At 42.9% G+C, this 22245-nt stretch overlaps 1 protein-coding gene across 12 annotated transcripts in view; it reads left to right on the top strand.

Annotated features, from left to right (window-relative positions):
• DCAF6 (DDB1 and CUL4 associated factor 6) overlaps positions 1-22245 on the top strand; it is a 173021-nt gene that overhangs the window by 128637 nt on the left and 22139 nt on the right. For 9 of the 12 annotated variants that reach the window (XM_050957258.1, XM_050957247.1, XM_050957326.1 and 6 more), the window contains 4 exons: positions 4713-4828; positions 5896-5979; positions 6126-6438; positions 17844-17885. In XM_050957258.1, the coding sequence (XP_050813215.1) occupies positions 4713-4828; positions 5896-5979; positions 6126-6438; positions 17844-17885 (555 nt within the window). The remainder of the gene's footprint in view (positions 1-4712; positions 4829-5895; positions 5980-6125; positions 6439-17843; positions 17886-22245) is intronic. The other 3 variants (XM_050957346.1, XM_050957269.1, XM_050957356.1) reach the window with 1 other exon arrangement.

Here is a 22245-nt window from a genome sequence, read left to right as displayed (position 1 = left end):
CTATTTGGACAGTGGAAACTACGGGAACTGTGGGATAGCTACCCACAGTGCACTGCTCCGTAAGTCAATGCTAGCCACGGTAGTGAGGACTCACTCCGCCAACTTAATGCATTTAGTGTGGACATACGCAATTGATGGTATAAAAGCAATTTCTAAAAATTGACTTCTATAAAATCAACCTAATTTCGTAGTGTAGACATACCCTTACAGTGCTGAAGTCTAGCAAGGTGGTTCTTATGGAAAATTCATAGAGTTTAGCTCTTTAAAATTACACTTATGGTAGTAAACTCTTTTGGACAGGGGCTGTCTGTGTTTATACAGTGACTGCCACAGGAGGGCCCTGGTCTATGAGAGGGGACCATAGGTAGGGGCCTCCACAATACAAATGATGATAATGGAGGAGTTTACACAATGGGAGACTTCTGGTTACTGGTATGTAACCCAGGAGTAGTTTTTGTTTGTCGTCTTTTTTTAAAATCTGCAACGTAAAGTATCTTGATGGAAGTTTCCTTAAACCGAAAACCCCACATTAGCCACCCCTTCCCACCAGAACAAATAAACAAACCCACAGCTAGTATGTCTCTTGTTTCTTGGTTGAAATCTGTCATAAAACTCTCTTTTTCCAGAGATGAAACCGCATGAGTGGTTTCACAAACTGAATACTATATTTCACTACTATGTAGATGGCCATGTTGCAATCCAGAATTAATTCTGGATGCAGACAAATTCTCTTCCACTATGTCGGATGCATCCGATGAAGTGGGTATTCACCCACGAAAGCTCATGCTCCAATACGTCTGTTAGTCTATAAGGTGCCACAGGACTCTTTGCTGCTTTTACAGATCCAGACTAACACGGCTACTCCCCTGATACTCTTCCACTATATTTTTCTTAATCTACTAAACATATGTAATATTAAATGACTGGATTCTGTGCTCCTAAAACTTAAAAAAGCCTTCATATTTTTAGGTGAAATGTATAAGGCAATTATTCTATTATATGTCCTACGTGTATTAGTTCTTAATGCTTTTTGAAATAGTTAAGATGCTAATGTTTGAAAACTAATGTAATTTTTTTGTGTATTCATTTAAAATGAAAACTGATCCTGCCGGATAATCTATCTAAATAGCCTTGGTCTGCCCTGTTTTATACCGATATCCATCACCATAGTAGCTGAACATCTCCCAAGAGTAAGAACAACAGTGATAGCTCATTCTCTTCTGTCCCTGCTACCAAGAGGCAGGTTTAATTTTCTGAAATTGTTTAATATGTAGAGTAATCATACCAAATACAATGACTCTCTGCTCTCATACACTTAAAATGAGAAAAAAAATTAACTTTTAACAAACACTACAGTTCTAAAAATAAAACACATTGTATCCTGTAACAGTTTGAAACTTGTTTTCTTAAGTACTTTCAATGGGATTTTGACTCCTAAGTGCCTAAATCCCATTTGAAAATGAGGTTTAGGCTGTTAAATTAGTTAGGTGTTACAGTACTGAGTGCAGCAATGCCTGAATAACCTTTAAAAATCCAGGTCTTAAGCCCTGATCTTTGTATTTGCATGGAGTCCCATTGACTTCTCTGAATCTACCCACATCGGTCTCTGGGCCTTAGACACTCTTATGATGGGTATGATAGAAGATCGTAAATAGGCTGTCAGAATCCAAATCTTGCACACTTCAGATTGTTGCAAGACTGACTATCTTCTGGTGGCTGTAACTAACCAAATACTTACAGTTTTTGCAATGGTTATTGTTGAATGTTTTAGGACAGGCATATTCGGTGAGAGGTGCAGAACATTCATACATTTTTAATGTATCAGAGGGGTAGCTATGTTAGTCTGTATCCACAAAAAAAACAACGAGGAGTCCAGTGGCACCTTAAAGATGAATGCCCAAATAAATCTGTTAGTCTTTAAGGTGCCACTGGACTCCTCATTGTTGTGGGGGTTTTCTTAATAATTTTTTTTGTTACCTTTATTGACTGGTAGTATTGAATGTGCTAAAATTACATTACTAATTTACCCCCAGTTTTGGGTGCTGTACCAATCAATAACATTAAAAGTCTGATTTTAAACTGGCAAAAGCACAAAAATCAGCTTCAAACTTCAATTAGACAGAAAAGTTATTCTGAAAATTACATAAAAGAATTTGTATTTGTTTTTTCCTCAGTGGGTTCATATCAGTTTCGCTCAGTTTAGAGGTTAAATTCTTTTTTGCAATCATCATCACAAACTCCATTTGACATCTGCAAATCCACATGTTTTTTTTCTCTTACATAATCACCTGTAGTGGTTTGCTTTAGCTGACACTTGTTGATGGATGAGGCAGAGTGGACTCAATCTTGTGTTCATGTAGCTGTTTTGGTTGTACAGGAGTAAAACTCTTGGTTTGTCAGGGAAAAAGCCTACTCACCACTCCTTTACTAGGGTTTTCCTACCACATATGGCCCCAGAATTAGAGCTGCCAGTGAGGGAATGTCTGTCTGAGACATGCCAATAGGGAGAAGTTCAGAGAAAGCTTATGTCTCTGAGAGGTTGCTGGAAGAAGTAGGAGAAATCTCCTGGTCTCCGATGGAACATTTTTCCTTATTTTCTATCCTCTTTTCTTATTTGTTGTCTTATCTCTTTTCTAGCGATGAGCCTGAACTTTATCATGTTTCTGACCAGTTTCTTAGAGATTCACTTGTTCGGTCTTGCTTTCTTTATTGGCTGGCTGCCGTTCCCACCACCAGGTTACATAAATGGCTCTTTAGTTTAGCCATGGTTGTGTGCTAGATGCTGCTTTCAGTGTGTGAGGTCTCTCCACAATCTAATTTATGCATAGTTGTGCCTTACTCTGCCAATACGTACTATGGAAGACAACAAAGAACAGAAAATGGAGGTACCAAGAAAACCAGGATTATTTGCGGCTCCACATTATTTCCTAATCACCTCAGATCAACTCAACAGGAGACCAGCAGAAAAGAAGCTGCAGTAGTTCGAGGGTGTTTGCTAAAGCTAGTCTTTACCTTGAACTCGCTCAACCATATGTAAGTTTTCCAGGATGGTAAGTGTTAAAGTCCTTGCGTCTCTAGTCCTTTCTTGGGACAAGTAATTCATGTTCCAGAGGTTGTATATTAGGATCTTAAGGCAATGGGCAAAGCAACAGAAGTTCCACAATTACCATCCAGATAAGATGAGCACAATTCAAGCACTTCCATAGTAGCTATGGCTCATTCCTAATGCAATTTGAACTGATCTGCAAAATTCCCAAGGCAGGAGAATGTTCTCAGGGCTAGCAAGGATTTGCATGTGCCCAGAAATGGTTGAAAGCACAACAAATGGTGTAAGACACTAGCTGCCTCACCTCATAGACCTGAAAGCCCCACTTATAATCATTCTGCCCATCTCCGTTTCCTTCCTTATCCACAAGAGTGAGTTTTCTCAATCCAGCAACAAACAAAGAAAAGGTGCAAGATTGAATATTCTCCTCCACTTTCATAGAGATGGTGCTCAGAAAGTTTTTCATTGCTTTATTGTTGTAGTTGTTGTAAGTTGAGAGCAAGAAGAGGAGCAGAGTAAGTTAAAACATGAGACTTCAGCAGGAAAAGAACTTTGTTTCATAAGGGTACAGACAGTCCCTGGGTTACCCAAGACCCGACTTACGCAAATTCGCACTTATGGAAAAAGTTCCATAAGCCAGAAATAGGATTTTTGAGTTATGGAAATTTTTGCATAACATACGGGTATACGTTTCTGACTTAGCAAAATTCGAGTTACGCACAGCTTTCTGGAACGGAACAATTGCGTAAGTCGGGGCACGTCTGTAAAACGATTTTAAAGGTTTTTCAAGACATGGAGGATGTTCTGTATGTTAATTGAGAAGGAACCATTTTCCCCATTTAAAAAGAAAAAACATTTGCCAACAGACCTCAAATACCATTTAATAGTAACTTACGTTAAATTCTGATATTTTAAAGGTGACCACTTTAGTCCGTGTAGTAGTTTATTATTTGTGTCATGACCAGAAGTTATATATGCATTTTACAGAACACAGCAGAAGCCTGGTCCTTGCTCTGGAAAGTTTACTGTCTAGGTTAGAACATGTAGGGGTTATTACAACATAAAAAGAGAGGTTTAAGGTAACATAGACAATATGTGATAATTATTCATGTACACACCTTAGTTCATGTCTCTTCCTTTTCTTACTACAGCTGCATGTCAAGGCTTTAGTTCCTGTCTTGATATGCTATATGCTTTATTCATCAAATCCATGGTGCAAATCCATGGACCAAATAAATTCTTGTGAAATTATGACACACATCTGCATGGAATTTCTCAAAATCTCATTTAGTACGGATTTGATGTTTTACTACTTTAATAACTTTGTTGTAGTTTATTACATGATCTAGTGATGAAAAAGATTTGTAAAAGGTAATTCAAGGCAATGGACACAACAACCAAAAAGTAAGATTAGATGTAGTCATATATTTTGCTTAATCAAGCCTTTAAGAATTCCACCTTTATAAAATGAGGGCCACACTTTAGAAGCTACTTCTGAAAATTTGGCTCCAAACATCTGACTTTACCTGTATTATTGGTTTTGTAATTACTTACAGTAATATGTTGTAGGGATGTTGTACTTTGTGGTTGTCCCTTTGATTTAAAATGGAATCTTCTTGTGTCTTTGTCTTATTACTGAACCATTTTACATGTGCTTTGTTGTTAGGAGCAGCACAACTTCAAGTTCTAGAGGGAGTGGAAGTCACTGCAAACCTGAAGGCCAGGAGGAAGCTCTAAGAACACGCAGCTCAGAACAGACAACACCAGAAAATGAAGAAACAAGTAAGATACGTAGTTATTCCTGTAATGGTAAGATCCCAGTTCTATTCATGGCTACGGTTGAACTCAGTGGGAGTCGCACACATACAGAAATGAGGGCAGAAAGTAACCTTAATAGAACATTATTTTTGTCATTTATTTCCAAGAAGTCAAAATGGATAACACCTCAGGAAGGCAACAAATTATTTATTTTACAAAACTAATTCCAGTTGTCAACTGAAGAGGCATGTAGCTATGTATATTCCTTAATTCTGAACGTCTGGTCCTTTATTTCTTTGTGTTATGGGAGAACAGTGAATAGTTTCTACTGTCACCTTGAGGAGAAGTTTCTCGCAGGCCAGAATTAAAGAACATTGGTGGGGTAGAGAAGGCTTGTACCACTGTGTCTATTCTGTATTTGCACTCTAGATAATTAGGGGACTTTGGTATTCAGGGCTGTTACCTTTTAAACAACATTAATATTTACATTTATTAAAAAAAACACATTTTCACTGATGTTAATCCATTTAGTAAATGGACAGTTGAAGCTGGCAGCTTATAAAGGGGGCATACAATGTTAAGGTGCAAATTGGAGAAAAATATATTGTGCTGAATTCAGTCAACCTGTTCATTGCTGCAGGAGATAGTTGGAGCAAATGTCTGTATCAGTGAATATTTAGTGAGATTTCCAAAGAAATGCCTAGAAATATGATGATTACCTTTTAATAAGTTAATCAACCTTTGTAACTCTAGGTAATCACAACTGAGTTATCACATCTTCTGTTTCACAACATTAAAAGTAAATTAGCTACTAAAATACTTATATGATCAAGTATTGAATTGTAGCATGGACCAAGAAAGACTCTCCCACCTCACTTTTATTCTCTGATATACCAAACTGAACAATTGGTAAGTGGATTTATGGGGTCTTTTTGTCTTCCTCTGAAGCATTAGAAACAGGCACCTGAAGTAGCATTCCAGACTACACGAACCAATGGCTTGATACAGTGAAGCAGTTTCAATGTTCTTCAGGACTTATGGTGTATACTCATGTTACTGAAATGATTATATGATCTGGTGTTTAATTCCAGGAGTCCGTAAAGAATTGCCCGAGGAAGTTACAAGTGCTGAAGAGTTGAAAACTATAGATGAAGCTGTAGAGAGAGCAGAAACAGGTTTGTCTGCTGTGTCTTCATATGATTGTCTGGCTGAAAAAGGGTAAAGCCAAGCCAAACACAAAATTTATTTATAACATTTATAACAACGTCTTCCTGAGCAGATTAACTATCAGTGGCTAATTTTGACTGCCTTTTTCTTTTAGCGAATATTTCTGAGCATCCTGGAACCAGCACAGAAGGAGAAAGTGATCCCAATCTTGACAGCATCTGTAGGAACCCAGAGGAAGGACCTTCAAGTGAAAAAAGCAAAGAACAAGAGAGTTCAAGTCAAAGTACAGAGTCTACTGCCAACCCAGTTAATACAAACCATGAACATCAACCACAGCCAGACTCTTCAGGGCTTGCAAGTCATGAAGAATCGTCCACCAGAAGCACTACTTTCCAAGAAACTGATGATAGTGATGATGACCCTGTCCTGATACCTGGTGCAAGGTATCGAGGAGGACCAGGACATAGGTTAGTAGAATTCTTTCCTTTTCTATTATTTGGCATCAGTATTTTCTGAGAGAAAACTAGTAACTGATTCTCCAGCCCCCTACAGAAGGATCTCAAAGCGTGTGGCCCAGAGCGCCTCATAAACAACTTACCAGGAACCTTGAAGGCTGCATCTAGTTAGCATATATATATTTTCAAAAGAAACTCATACAAACCTCATACTTGTTATGTTTGTATATTTCTTGCTAAAGGACTAATAACAGCTTTTTATCTGAGGTCCCCAGTGATAAATGTTTGCAGTTAATCAGTGTTGTTCTCAACGCATTTTAGGATACTGTCACAATTTCAGGGCAACAACACCCATACTCCCCTTCCATGGTCCACAAACAGCAACCACTTTGGGCTTGTGGCTCCCAGATATCACTTCTCCTGGCCAGAGACCCACATCTCACTTCCTTCTGACTGGGGGTTTTTAAGGTTCTGCAGCTTCCTGATTTACACTGATCTCCCAGCCAGCGAGACTTCCTAAAAGGCCAGTGCTTGTGTTGTGCCTTCTCTGCAAGGGTTATGACCAGTGATTGCCCCAAGTTATAATTACCACATAGCTGCTTCTAAGCAAGCACATTTATTCTTAATAAGTTTTCTCTGTAATGCTTTAACTTAAAACAATAAAAACATACACACATGCTAAAAAAGTTATCGGAAGTCACCCCCAACTCCAGTCTACGGCTCTGGTAGGTTTTAGTTCTTCAAAACCCACAGGTGGGTCTTCATCATGGTTACAAGTTCATCCACGTTAAGTCCCAAACCAGATTAGCCTTTTCTTTATATTGCCTTGGCCTTTGATGTTGTCCTTCTGTAACAGGTAGTCATAGAAACATAGAAATCTGCAGACAGAGACCCTGTTCTCTGGGCATAGCTTCAAAAGGCTGGGATTTTGCATAACTGGAGGTGGGGAGTTTGCATTAACTTCTCCCTAGGGATTCTCCAAGAAATCCGCTTACCACTTTTTGTCCTAAAACTCCATAATTGTTTGGCACATTTTCAATACAGTCTTTTGAGCTCCGAGGTCTTGTATAAGTCATATCTCAACCCTAGAAAGGCTGCTTACAATCCTGGATCACAATGATACATAAACTTAACCTTGAAAGACCTTACTGTATTATTGCAGGAAATTGCCCATCTGTCACAGATACAGTGGTCTACAGTTTGTCTTCTATCTACACTGTAAGCATCCTTGGTTTGCAAAAGAACTCACTATTGGTAGGCAGTGCTGCATTTCTCTGTAGCGTCTGTTTAATGCACGGTGCCTTTTCTCCATTGGTGATCGATCAAATAATTTTGAATTTTCCTTTCTCTCTCATGAGAAGAGAACTTTCATACCCTTTTTCTCTTGTTAACTTCTGAATACCAGTGTGGACAGGACTACTAATGATTATGAGAGTTACTAGAAAATTGTGGCTGCAAAAAAAAGGGGTTTGATGGGTTCTGTACAGTTTTTTCCTGTAGAATCTAAGTACTCATTTTAAAAAAAACAACCTTTTTTGACCATTGTTACTAAGAGAGTTTCCTATATATCGTATATTTGACATCTTAATCCATAATTGGCATAATAACCCTCCCATTCACCAAAATATGCTGTTAACATCAACGCCTGGACTGTTCAAATAGTTTCCTAATTTGTTAAGCAAACTTTCAGCTATTGGACTCAAGGCAATATATTTTTCAAATTTTTATTGTCACTTTCAGTTGCACCTTAGATATGGTACATCTCTCATTTGAGACATACTTAACACTGTATGAGGTGTAGAGGTTATGTTTCTGTTAATCATGTACACTGGAAATGCAAATCGTTGAAACTTAACTGTACTGCTTGCTAAAGAAATTAACTTGGCATCAACTTTAATGTCCTCCTTAATTGCTTTCTTTTTCATATTTGTTCTTTAATATATATTTAGGTCGTGGAGGGTGGGAAGCAGCGAATGACTCATCCTGTTTTCCCTGGGATTCATAGGTTTTGCAAAATAGGAATTTTCCAAGGGGCTGGATGACTATGTCCCTAGATGACATCATAGCCCAGAACACTGAGCAGTGTATTAAAGCCCACCACTGTAATTGACGTTGTTTGGCACTCGTATTGGAATGTTAGATTGAATGGACCATGGAGCCTGAACTACTCTTTTGCCCCTCAGGGTTTGGGTTGAGATACATTGATGAGGCATTGTGGAAAAGCTTTTCCCTCCTGGGATATGTCCACACTAGGGGAAAAAATGTGATTTCACCACATTACTCGATTTTTACCTTGACTCATTAACACGTATGAGAACTACAACTGCCCTGCCTACCCTGTTGTTTTACCACAGTTGATTAACACATGGTTTTAAAAAATAGAATTAAAAAAACCCTAAAACTTTTTTCTTATTTCAAAACCCAGGTGTTCGTGCAGTCCCAGGTAACTAATGTTATGTAAATATCATAGATACTGTGACAGACCCAGGCCAATGGGATACAGGAGTCTGGTAGAGGGCAAATATACTGGTCACTGGATGAGTAGTTTTTTGTTCCCTGAGTGACCAGAGCAGGGGCAGAACTAGAGTAATCAGGAACCTGCTAGAACCAATTAAGGCAGACAGGCTGATTAGAACACCTGCAGCCAATCAAGGCAGGCTAATCAGAGCACCTGGGTTTAAAAAGGAGCTCACTCCAGTCAGGCGAGAGAGAGCCAGAAGAGAGGAAGTGCGTGTGAGGAGCTGGGAGCAAGAAGGCAAGGAGCTGAGAGTGAGAGGGTGTGCTGCTGGAGGACTAAGGAGTGCAAGCATTATCAGACACCAGGAGGAAGATCCTGTGGTGAGGATAAAGAAGGTGTTTGGAGGAGGCCATGGGGAAGTAGCCCAAGGAGTTGTAGCTGTCATGCAGCTGTTACAGGAGGTACTATAGACAGCTGCAATCCACAGGGCCCTGGGCTGGAACCCGGAGTAGAGGGTAGGCCCAGGTTCCCCCCCAAACCTCCCAACTCCTGATCAGACACAGGAGGAGCTGACCCAGACTGTGGGGAAGATCACTGAGGTGAGCAAATCTGCCAATAAGCACAGGACCCACCAAGGCAGAGGAGGAACTTTGTCACAATACATAAATCTGTGAGACTTCATCCTCCAGGGTTGTAAGTTGGGCACCTTTCACCAGGAACGAATTCTCTGAACATTTGTAAAGCTTTAGACAACAAAGCAAGTCACATTTCTGAGGCTGGAAAAAGGCCCTGGGAGTTTTCTTGCTCCTGTATCTTTCTGTCTGGTACATTACTCTTTTTTTAATCTTTCCCTCATCTCCTCTTTTACTGTAGCAGTTGCAGTGTATTGTCTTACCTCCAAGTCAGAATGATAGGTGAGCAATAACTTCATTAAATGCTGCTTTTCTTCCAGAGGATGTTGTGGAGTCTGCACTATTCCTTGGTAGGCTCACTAGATACCTATGTAATGCCCCCAAAACTGTAGACATTCTATGAAAATCTCAGTGGGATTTGTCAGTGTTTTTATGTGGGTTTTTTTTGGTTTTGCAGCCATCTAGTGAGGAAAGCTAAAAGTCTTATAACAGGTTAAGTATAAATAATCAAGGATGGTGCTCTGTCATGTACCACCAGTATAGCCAGTTTCCAGAAATCTTCATTATTTTTTCAGCAATTCTAAGTGTCTTAGCTAACGTGCAACCCCAATTAGGATTCTTAAGCTTTAGTTCAGCAAAGCATTAAGTTTCGCCAATGAAACTTGAGCGTATGCTTAAACTCAGTTTTTAGCAGGATATAACTCCAACCAAGTTCTTGTCTCATGCCACAATTTTGATATTACAGACATAACTGGTATAAGCACTCTTTTAATTACTTATAACTTTGTCAAACTTTAGCAATTTGAGCTGAAATTTTCTATGCTGTATCTGTTTCAGGCTTTTTTATTTGTTTGTTTGTTTTAATTTCTGCCAAAATGATTCATTCGTTTGAGAATGAGGCCAGGGAAAAATACATTTTGCCTATTTTAAAAAACAGAATAATCTGGCATTTTATTTGAAAAGTTTTGGTTCAGGGACTTGAAATTTGGCAGGTGGTGGCCTTTGTGTCAGGGTTGTGCATTTTGCTCTACCCATGAAAATCTTCCCAAATTTGGTCAAGATATAAGCCTTTGAAAAATCATAGTTCTCACATGCTCAGATGTGACTTCTTAGATTTTAGTAGCTAAATACCCCAGAGATTCCATACACACTGGGTATATACCAGCTTGGGGCCGGGCAGGACTTTGCCTGAAAATTACAGCTCTGGGCTGCTTTAAGCTGTGCTGCATCTGGACACCTGAACTGAGAGCAGGAAGCCTGTCTGTCCTGTGCTCAGTGACTCTCTCTGATGGGTTCAGACGAAGTGGAGGACAGACCAGCCTGATTCAAATACAGAAGGAAAAAAAGCTAGACCTGTGGAGTCTGAAGGGAGGAGTAAGCTGAGACAAAGACCCTGTAGGATGATACTGGGACTGGAGACTGAAGTGAGTGGAGAGGAAGACTGGGATTGAGAACCAGTGGAGTGGGGGACAGGAAATGAAGGGGGGAAGGGAGACAGGTCTAACTAGGCACAGGGGATCAGTTGGGACTGACTGGACAAAGACTGTGACAGGGAGCTGAGATGGGGTGTCAAGGTTCCTTCTCCACTCTGAACTTTAGGGTACAGATGTGGGGACCTGCATGGACACTTCTAAGCTTAATTACCAGCTTAGATCTGGTATCGCTGCCACCACCCCCAAGCACTACCTTTTTCCATGTATAGTCTTGAGGGACTTCACCAATTCCCTGGTGAACACAGATCCAAACCCCTTGGATCTTAAAACAAGGAGAAATTAACTATCCCCCCTCCTTTCTCCCACCAGCTCCTGGTGGATCTGGATCCACCTCCTTTGATCTAAAAACAAGGAAAAAATCAATCAGGTATTAAGAAAAAGGCTTTTAATTAAAGAAAAAAAAGGTAAAAGAAAACCCTCTGGGAGAGATTAGCATACCAGCTACTCTCACAGACAACAGATTCCAAACAGAAAGGATGTTCCCCTTGGCAAAAACTTAGTTACACAAAAAAATACCCAAATACCCAATTTTGATAATTCCCTTAATGGTACCAAGACAAGTTACAAAGAAAATAAACATAAACCTGTTTATCCCTTTCTAAAACTTGCTACTCTGATAAGAGGCTGGTTCCTGATCTTTTTCACTCCGGCTGAAACTGAGACTCTAAACAAAGGAAAACTTCTCTCCTTCTGTTTGAAACGTCTTGTTCCCCCATTGGTTCCTCTGGTCAGGTGTCAGCTAGGCTAGGTGAACTTCTTAACCCTTTACAGGTAAAAGAGTCATTAACCCTTAACTGTCTGTTTATGACATGGGGAGACACTGAGATTTGACAAGGAGCCCAGAGATGAAGACTGGGACTGGGTATGTGGGGGCAACTGGAGACCATGATGATGGTAGTGAAACAGACTGGATGAGAAGCCAGGAGGAAGGAACTGGGACTAGTAGAGCAAGGAGAGTGGCGAGAAGGAGCTTGGAGGTTAGGGGGATAGGACTGGGAATGATTGAACAAAGAGACTGGGATGAGAATCCTGAGGAATGGAGACTGAGACTGGCTAGGTGAGGAGAATGGGACTGGGATGAGGAGCCAGGGTGGGGAAGAGATATAACTTGGTACCCAGGATATGTTGGGTAGGAGGAGGCAGAAGGGGTCAAGCTGGGTGGGAATGTGAAGAAGAGTCTGTATCCACTGCAGCACACTTCCCTCCTGAGCCTGGAGTGGAACCCAAAATTCCTGAGTCTCACCATTCCTCTGCTGGTTCACATAGAGGATGACAACCTACTACTGTTATCAGTTGAACAAACCTCTGCCACTGTGATGGACATAAAGGTTTCCACCCTGCTGATGACGTATGTGGGTGTCAATATGATGCCACATGATGGAATAACTATTATTTCAGTTCCTTAAAAAAAAAAAACTAGAAAATTACACAAACTGTTAAAAGAACAACATTAAGTTTACATTGAAAAGTTAGGAAATGGCAGGTTTAAGGTTGCCTGTGCAATTTTAATTCAACCACCTTATGTGTATGCATTATGTTACAGTCTTTAGTTGCATGACTACATACTGTTTTTCCACAGGACCACTCCCTCACTCAGTGGAGTATTATGTGTAGCATTAGAATCTTAGTAGTTAGAGACGAAGATCTTAAGTTAATTTCCTCAGCAAGGACAGCATATGGTATGGTCTGCTGCTTTGAACACAAGAATCTCCCAAATTCTAATCCCATCTCTGATACGGATGTCCTTTGTGACCTTGAGCCAAGAACTTATCCTCTTATAGACTCATAGACTTTAAGGTCAGAAGGGTTTTATGATCATCTAGTCTGACCTCCTGCACAAAGCAGGCCACAGAATCTCACCCATCCACTTCTATGACAAACCCCTAATCTATGTCTGAGTTACTGAAGTCCCCAAATTGCGGTTTGAAGACCTCAAGCTGCAGAGAATCCTCCAGCAAGTAAGTTCCCCTCCCATATTTTTTTTTATCCCTATCGGGTGTTCTGTTGAGTATTTGATGAAGATTGCAATAGTGCTGTGAGCACAGACAGTGCTGTATAAGAGCCAGCTTTCCCGCCAGACAGCATATCTGATATTAAGTGAATATTACACTTCATTTTACAGACTTCTCCCTTGTCTGTATCTGACTGCATCAGTGAGGATTGTAAGGCTAAATTCTACTCTTAGTTACACCAGTGTAAATCTAGTATATGGTAACTGCACTGAAGTTGATATGGTTAAATATTTCATATGCAAATAAAAGCCAAACTATAATGCTTGCCTTTTCCCACTGTATGGCTGTACAGCCCAGTGTGGTTTAGGATTACCTCCAGGCTTTTGATGATGATTAAATTTAATACCCCATTCACTTCAATTTGTTCTTGTGTATATGTATAAGGAGCAGAGCTTTCCTACATAGTTGAATGGTGACAAGGTTAAATAATAAAATTTATATTTTTTCTTTCTGGTTTCAGGATTTTAGAATGCCTTTTGAATGATTGGTGAATAAGTGGCAAGGGTTTGTGTGTGAAGGGAAAATCATGATTTTCCAGTTAAAGACCACACTGGAAGACTTGGAAGCTGACTGTGAATCCTCTTCAGTACTTCTTATTCAGACAAAACTCCTTTTGTAATCAGTGAGAGTTTGTCTGAGTGAGTACTGAATTCAACTTCTTGTAATTTTAATATATTGCCACATATGATCCTTGATTTACAAAAATATGTCAGTACTATACCAGTGGCTAAACCCTTCCCCTCATGGTCATAATAACAAATCCACCATGTCCAACTCCTCTTTACTTCTATCCCAGGGCCAAGTGCCCCAATATCTTCAAATTACATGTATTCAGACTGTACATTCAAATGTATGCATATTGTGGTACCTGGTCTTGAGAAGAGATGAGGTTCAGAGGGTATCTGCAGCTTGGAAGAGGAATCTGGAGTATATTACTTTGGGAAAAGGGTGAGATGAGAATGTTCATGAGCTTGTCAATGGAGTGGGATTTGGGAGGATTTCCATAGATAAGAGAGTTTTAGGATTATTAGATCTCAAATTTAAATACGTTCGCTAGGCTGCATGTCTCAAAGTGTTGTGGTATTCAGGACATTCCAGTACTTGGGGGAAAAAAACACAAAATTTTGGTCTTTGCCTTAGCAGACTGAAACATAAGCCTCCATTTAATACCATAAAGAAGTCTTAGGCCAGTCTACACTACCACTTACTTCAGTATAATGTATGTTGCTCAGGGGTGTGAATAAGCCATTTCCCAAGTGACAGGTTATTGTAACTTATAAGCGCTGGTGTGAACAGCACTATGTTGGCAGGACATAGCTACCATCTCTCGCGAAGGTAGATTTATTATGCCAACAGGAGAGCTCTTTTCCATCGGCATAGAGCATCTTCATCTGCACCGATGTATCGCTTCTAGAGTAGACTAGTCCATAGAAGCCTAAAGCATTATCATGTAACTCTTTCATGTAAATATGACCAAATCAGAGGTGATGCTTATATGCACCTATCCTTCAAGACTCTTTTCATACTATTCAACAAAACATTGTACTAAATGTAGAACTACTTTTGTATATCTTGCATCAGGACCTTATGGGTAAATCCACACAGCAGATGAGAGGTGGAATTCTCACTTGGGTAGCGTACAAATGCTAGCTCTGCTCGAGCTAGCACCTAAAAATAGTGTGATCATGGCTACTTGAGCTGGCTGCCCAAGTCTGTACCGAAGGGGGCAGACAGGATTGTACTCAGGCCGCTAGCCCAAGCTGCCGTTTGTGCCACCATGGTCATGGTGCTGTTTTTTAGCATACTAGCTCAAGCAGAACTAGCTCTTGAAAATATGTATGTCTACCTGAGCTGGAAGCACACTTCCCAGCTCCTGTTTAGCGATACCCTTAAAGATAATTTATTTACCATTATCTGAGGGGTAGCTGTGTTAGTCTGTATCTACAAAAACAAAAAGGAGTCCGGTGGCACCTTTAAAGACTAAACCTTTAAAATCTTTAAAGACTATATCTTTAAGGTGCCATCGGACTCCTCGTTGTTTTTCCATTATCTGTTTGACCAAGTCAGCTTGATAAACTAGCATGCTTCACTGAGCGTTGTATTCCGTAAAATTCATTCCATTATTGTTACCTATTTGATATTTAAAGTAACAGACTTTGATGGAGCATGGAAAAAGACCACAAATCAGCTTGTTGAGAGTCCAGAGACAGAAAAGAAAAGGACATGTTTACTTCCCCAGTTGGAAATTCTATTGCTGGACAGCTGTAATTCAATATATTTGGGCTGCAGAGAAACAGCCCCATGTGACAAAGCACTGATGCAGTACATTGCTCACCCTTTATTCTTTTCAATCTGATTTATGGTAAAGACATTTGGCTCCCTCAGAGATTCGATTACGTGCTATAGTAGGGGGCACCTCTGCAAATACAGAAAAATATAATCAAGTACCTTGACAAAGTGCCAAAATTCCCATTGACTTCCTGGGAATATCTGGTGTGTTTCCTCTAGGAAGAAGATGACACTAAGTTTCAAAAAGGGAATGCTAAAATCCTGTTGACTATTGGAGACCTTTTCCAGGGTAAAACATTACTGAACTTTGAACTGCTTGGAATAAAGTTTAAGCTCTACAAGTTAAACACTTCCTAGACATTGGAAAAACTCCACAAAGAATGATATAGAAGAAAAATTCAGATTGCGACATAACACAGATTAGTTTTTGTCTATAACATACAACTTTTCTGTTGTGGAATGCTAGAAAGAGTATACCTCAAATTCTCTGGAGTCACGATTTTACAGTTTCTCCTAAGGATAATAATTGGCAGATGGACTTGAATACCCCTTTGCAACCTGTTTGCAAGACTTAAAAAGTAAATGTAGTACTTCATGCTGCATGAACTTTTTACTGTTTTCCTTCAATTTTGAACAAAATGAATATAGATCTACACTTCAGATGTTCTAAATGTGAGTCAATATTCATCATTCATATGTTGTTTAAGGATCTCCCATTATGTGCACTCCTTTAGATGCCTAATCCAACTTTTAATTGTTTCAAACTGGGAACTGGCTCTATTTAACCCACTGTTATGTGTTCTGGGAATCTATCCACAGGACCAGCTCTCTCTAGTGCCTAACTTAAGGAACACAGTGTCTGCAGGGAAAAAACTTATCCTAAATGTAACAGTATCAATAAATCTATGCTATAGATATGAAAACACGAAATCTGAACATACTTTATTATTCCTAAAACAACAGCACCAAAGAGAGCTTCTATCAGGTATATAAAAACATCCTGCTCTTCAAGTCAATTAACCAGGATTTACATTTAGTGAACATAACTTAGGTGTCTTTGGAGTCTAAAGTAGCAGTCAATCTGTTGCCTGGTATTAGTATGATTTAGTATTTAAACTTGTAATGAAGATTAAATAGATGTTAAATAGAAGATTCCCCCCCCCAGAATTTAATTGCTATGTCAAATTGTCAAAAAGGCAAAACTAAAAAAAAAATAGTAAACCTATAGTTCAATATTTTCATTTTACTTGTTTTCTGACATAGTGTTCCTTACATTGATTCCCATGTAACTATTCCTCTGTTTACCTTGAATTCAGTAGAAATATATCTTTTAAAAAGCTGTTTGAGATTTGAACATAGAAAAAGGCCACAGCAATGGTTTTAAAGTCCAGAACAAGTATTTTTGCAGGTTTATGTAATTGTGAAACTGCCCACACTCTCTGAAGTTGTTACATTCTGGGCTGAGATCAGCCATGAGCCATTATCACCCAGAACTGAAAATGGGAGACTTAGAATGGAATGGCCTTCTCATTCTTTTGCTTTAGCATCTCGGCTACTATAGTATAACATTACCTTAGGAAATGATGAAGCCTATATTGATTAAAAGAAGTGAAATGTTTGGCTCTTGAAATCTCTTTTATAGTGGTTGGTCTAGTTAGCTAATCTAATATGACATTTTTAACACACCCATGGACAATTGTCTGATAGAATTTCCTAGGGTATATTTAAAGAATAAGGATGAAAATAAATTTCATATTGTGAAACTATTTGGCTAGATGCTGCTGGAACATTGTCATTTACCCTATAAGGTCTGCAGAAGGGAGTTATCTCCTGTGCTCCAGGGGGAGTCCATGGGGAGAAGAGTCCCTTCTCTTGCATGCCAAAGCAACTAAATATCTTCTAACTTAGATGTGCACCAACTTCTCAAAGCTCAGCAAAATTAGTCATGTATGCACAGACAGCATGGCTTTCCTTAGCTGTGAACTCTGTGGGCTTAGTGAGAAAATACTATGCAAAGTGTTCTGAAAGTGCACACAATTGAATTATGACCAGTCAGAAGTCATGTCAGATCAAAATCAGTTTTCACCTGAATAGTCCAAGGCACTTTTCAGTGAGAGCTATTTCTATATTCAAATAGCTGAATTGGTTTGGTTCAAACTTTCTGATAAAAAGTCACCTCTGAGCAGAGACTAAGCCTGGAAAATCAGTCCAATTAGTGGAAAATTTGAATTCACAAGGGACTCAAAATAGAGAATTTAAAATGGAAATGCTTATGTAACGTGCTGCTACATCTGCTACAATTCAATTGATGAGTAATTACTGTATTTTATAAAACCTAGGCTGTATACTAATAAAAATACGCAAAAACTGAGGGGGAGGGTTGATTGAAATGAAAATGTTTTTCATGTATTAGCCCTTATGGAAAAAGTAGAATCTTTGAAATAATTGGAACACATTCTGTAATAGACTCTAATCTTTAAAAACTTGGTACACAGGATTTTTGAATGACTTTAACTATTGTTCCCTTCACTAGATTTAATATCAGAGGAACAGCAATAGGTGATAGAATAATGAGGTAATTCAGTATCTTCCTCCCTCTCCCCTTTTTTCTTCCTTCTGTATGATGGATTTACCAGGTCTTTGTATTCCACATCTAACCAGTTTTTCTGTTAGCTCTTACCACTTTTAGATTTGCCAAACTTTGAATGCTGGAAATTGTAGAGCAGATTGCTTGATGAGTTATATTTAACTGCATGCATTGCATGGAAACAGAGTGGAGAAGAAATTGCTGTGTACAAATTTAACATCGCATTAATTTCTTTAGTGTATGCCATAAAAATAATCATAATGTAAAAAGTGTGTGCTCATGCAGAGCGAATACTTTTTTTTTTTTTTAACTTCATTAGCTTTGGCACGTGTTGTATTTTGCATGTGCCAGCATTGATTCGGCTTGTGGTATATTGAAGAACACTTGATTCTGGAGCAAGATTAATTAGCACTATTTAGGAATACATTATTCGAAGGCCTGTTTTAATTTTTGGATGGCTCAATGTATGGAATTGAGCATAATTTTTATAGCCAATGCCGATAGTGCAGATTTAGGAAGAGAGACACTGGGTTTAGGGGGATATTTGTTCACATCATAAAGTTAAAAAATGTTAAAGCACTTCAGATGGAATACTCTTCTCTCTCAGTGAAATACTCCAGTGTGTTAATTGTAGGAAGACTTAAGGGTTCTTCTTCGAGTGATTGCTCACATCCATTCCAGTTAGGTGTGCGCGCCGCGCGTGCACGTTCGTCGGAAACTTTTTTACCCTAGCAACTCCAGTGGGCCGGCAGGTCGCCCCCTGGAGTGGCGCCGCCATGGCGCCCAATATATATCCCTGCCGGCCCACCCGCTCCTCAGTTCCTTCTTACCGCCGTGTCGGTCGTTGGAACTGTGGAGCGCGGCATAGCTGTCCTCCACGTCCCTACCTCTCCTTGTTCTCTATCGTTATCTCTATTGTAGTTGTTAATTAGATTGTTAAGTGTAGATAGTGGTAGTTAAGTGATAAGTAGTTTGTAAATAGTTCTTCGCCGGGGGCTTAGCCCTTCCCGGCACCCGGCACCGGGCTCATGCCTGGTTCGCCGGGCTTCAAGCAGTGTGCGGCCTGCAAGAAGCCCATGCCTACCAGCGATCCCCACGACGCGTGCCTGAAGTGCCTGGGGGAATCGCACAGATCCGACAAGTGCCACATCTGCAAGGCTTTTAAGCCAAGGACTAAGAAGGAGAGGGATCAAAGGCTCCGGACTCTCCTTATGGAGGCGGCACTTGACCCGGCGGCTTCGCAGGCCGGGATGTCGGCGCCGGCACTGGATCGCACCGGCACCGAGAAGACTCCCCGGCACCGACCTTCTCCGGCACCGGGGACAGAGCCTAGGCCGTCGAAGTCCATTACTCCGGCCAGGCAGACCCGAGTGGAGCGCCCGGCCTCAACATCGGCCGCGGCGCCGCCGGCACCGTCGACTCCGGGCCCGGCGGGTCCGTCGAGTCCGGTGCCGCCAAGCTCCCCCATGACATCTGGGGTCGAGATAGTGGTGCCATCCACACCAGAGACCTTCGCCTCGGCACGGGACCTCATAGCCATGACCGAGCCCACTCAGCTACCACCCCCGGTACCTCCGGTGCGGGTCGTGTCCAGAGGCAAGCCTATGATGTCGGCACCGTCTCGGGACTCACGTTCTCGATCCAGGTCCCGACGTCACGGTCGCTCCAGATCCCGCCGCCGCTCGCAGTCCCGGCACCGCTCCCCTCAGCGGTACCGGTCGCACTCGCGGCACCGGTCGACATCGAGACGATCGCGGTCAGACTCCAGCCGCCGTTACCGGCACCGCGATTCCAGGAGCCGATCCAGACATTCGCCGCACCGGTCGACCTCCCGGCGCCGAGCTGGTGGCAGGTCCCGGTCGACCTCCCGGCACCGAACCGGTGGCAGGTCCCGATCCCGGCACCGAAGCGGCACCCGGTACCGGTCCAGATCCCGGCACCGTGACAGAACCCGGTCCCGGTCCCGGCACCGATACGACTCCCGGCACCGGTCCCCGGCACCGAGACGATCGCCCGTGCCGGCCCGCGCGGACCCTTACCATCCAGGGTCCGCCCCGCCATGGTCCTCTAGACAGCCGTCCGCGTCTTCATTAACGGACAGTGGGTACGCGCTGGGCACCGACCGGCAGGCGGCGCTGTTCAGTGAGCCTCCACAGCAGGACCAAGGCCCGCAGCAATGGGGTTTCTGGACACCCTGGGCATATCATCAGGCCCAGGGCCCCCAACAGCTCCCTGCTAGGCCGGCGACTGCGGAGCGCAGGGCACCTGAAGCCTCGTTGTCTCGCCCCCCTCCCTCCCCGGATGGGGAGGAAGGGTCCAAGCATCAAGACTCCGCTTTGGCTCCTGAGGCAGAGGCGAGGGCCGAGGGAGACCCCCCATTAGACACTCTCTTGCCGGGGGTCTCCTCATCCTCCTCCCCTGATGAAGCGGTGGCTGGGACCTCCTCCAACAGCCCCCCCCCGCTGGACCTCAGGGCGCACCAGGACCTCCTCAGGCGAGTAGCCCAAAATCTGAGTCTGCAAGCCGAGGAGGTCTCGGAGGTAGAGGACCCTATTGTGACCATCCTCTCGGCAGACGCTCCCACCAGGGTCGCCCTGCCGTTCATACGAACCATCCAGGCCAACGCCAACACCATCTGGCAGTCTCCGGCCTCCATTCCTCCCACTGCGAAGGGCGTCGAGAGGAAGTACATGGCTCCTTCTAAGGGCTACGAGTACCTCCACGTACACCCGACTCCGTGTTCCCTGGTGGTCCAATCCGTCAACGATAAAGAGCGTCACGGTCAGGAGGCTCCAGCCCCCAAATCCAGGGAGGCCAGGCGGATGGATCTCCTCGGCCGTAAGGTGTACTCGGCTGGGGCGCTGCAGCTCAGGGTCTCCAACCAGCAGGCCCTGTTAAGCAGATACGCCTTCAACTCCTGGGTGGCAGCAGATAAATTCAAGGAGCTGCTGCCACAAGATGCTCGTCAGGAGTTTACGGCCATCTTAGAGGAAGGCAAGAAGGTCGCACGCACGTCCTTGCAAGCCTCTTTGGACGCTGCGGATTCGGCTGCCCGTACCCTCGCGTCGGGTGTAACAATGCGTCGCCTCTCCTGGCTGCAGGTTTCCGGCCTTCCGCCGGAGCTCCAGCACACTATACAGGACCTTCCTTTCGAAGGCCAAGGATTATTCTCGGACAAGACAGACCCCAGACTCAAGAGTCTGAAAGACAACCGAGTCATCATGCGGTCACTTGGGATGCACACACCAGTGACGCAACGCAGACCCTTCCGGCCGCAGCAACAACAACAACAGCGCAGGCCGTATTCCCAGTTCCGCCAGCGGCAGGACCTTAACAGGCGCCGCGGCAGGAACGGAAGGCGCAGGCACTCGGGGAACCAAGGGGGGCAAAACCAAGGCTCCTCTAAGCCCCCGCCTGGACCCAAGCCTTCATTTTGAAGGTGCGCCCGAGGGCGCAGTAACAGTTTCCCCAATGGATCCTTTCCCCCCGTTTTCCAACCGCCTTTCGTTTTTCCTCCCAGCGTGGTCCCTAATAACATCAGACCGCTGGGTCTTACGCACGGTGCAGTCGGGATACCGCCTGCAGTTTGTTTCATTTCCTCCTCCCCGCCCCCCTTCCTCGTCCCTCTTCAGGGACCCCTCTCACGAGCAATTCCTTCGGCAGGAGGTGCAGACGCTCCTCGGCAAAGGAGCTATAGAGGCGGTGCCGGAGAACGAGAAAGGCAAGGGGTTTTATTCCCGCTACTTTCTGATCCCCAAGGCCAAGGGAGGCCTCAGGCCTATCCTCGACCTGCGAGAGCTCAACAAGTACCTGGTGAAGTTGAAGTTCCGCATGGTTTCCTTGGGGACCATTATCCCATCCCTGGATCCGGGAGACTGGTACGCCGCCCTCGACATGCAGGACGCGTATTTTCACATTGCTATCTGGCCACCCCACAGACGTTTCCTTCGCTTCGTTGTGGGGTCTCTGCATTACCAATTTGCAGTCCTCCCATTTGGCTTGTCCACGGCCCCGAGAGTGTTTACGAAATGCATGGCAGTTGTTGTGGCGCAGCTTCGGCGCAGTCGTATCCACGTGTTCCCGTATCTGGACGATTGGTTGATTCGGGGCACGTCGGAACAACAAGTCTGCAGCCATGTCCGTGTGATCACCGACATGTTCGCCACTCTGGGCCTCTTGGTGAACACAGACAAGTCCACCCTGGCCCCCACACAAAGGGTGGAATTCATCGGGGCCATCCTGGACGCCACTGTGGGCAGGGCCTTGCTGCCATTGCAGCGGTTCCAGGCCTTGTCGGCAATCGTGCAACGACTACAGACAGCCCCCTTGACGTCAGTGAGGACGTGTC

Source organism: Gopherus flavomarginatus, chromosome 1 (assembly GCF_025201925.1).
Source record: "Gopherus flavomarginatus isolate rGopFla2 chromosome 1, rGopFla2.mat.asm, whole genome shotgun sequence".
Lineage (NCBI taxonomy): Eukaryota > Metazoa > Chordata > Testudines > Testudinidae > Gopherus > Gopherus flavomarginatus.
The sequence above is the reverse complement of the archived record's forward strand: the minus strand, read 5'-3'. Positions and strand labels throughout refer to the sequence as shown.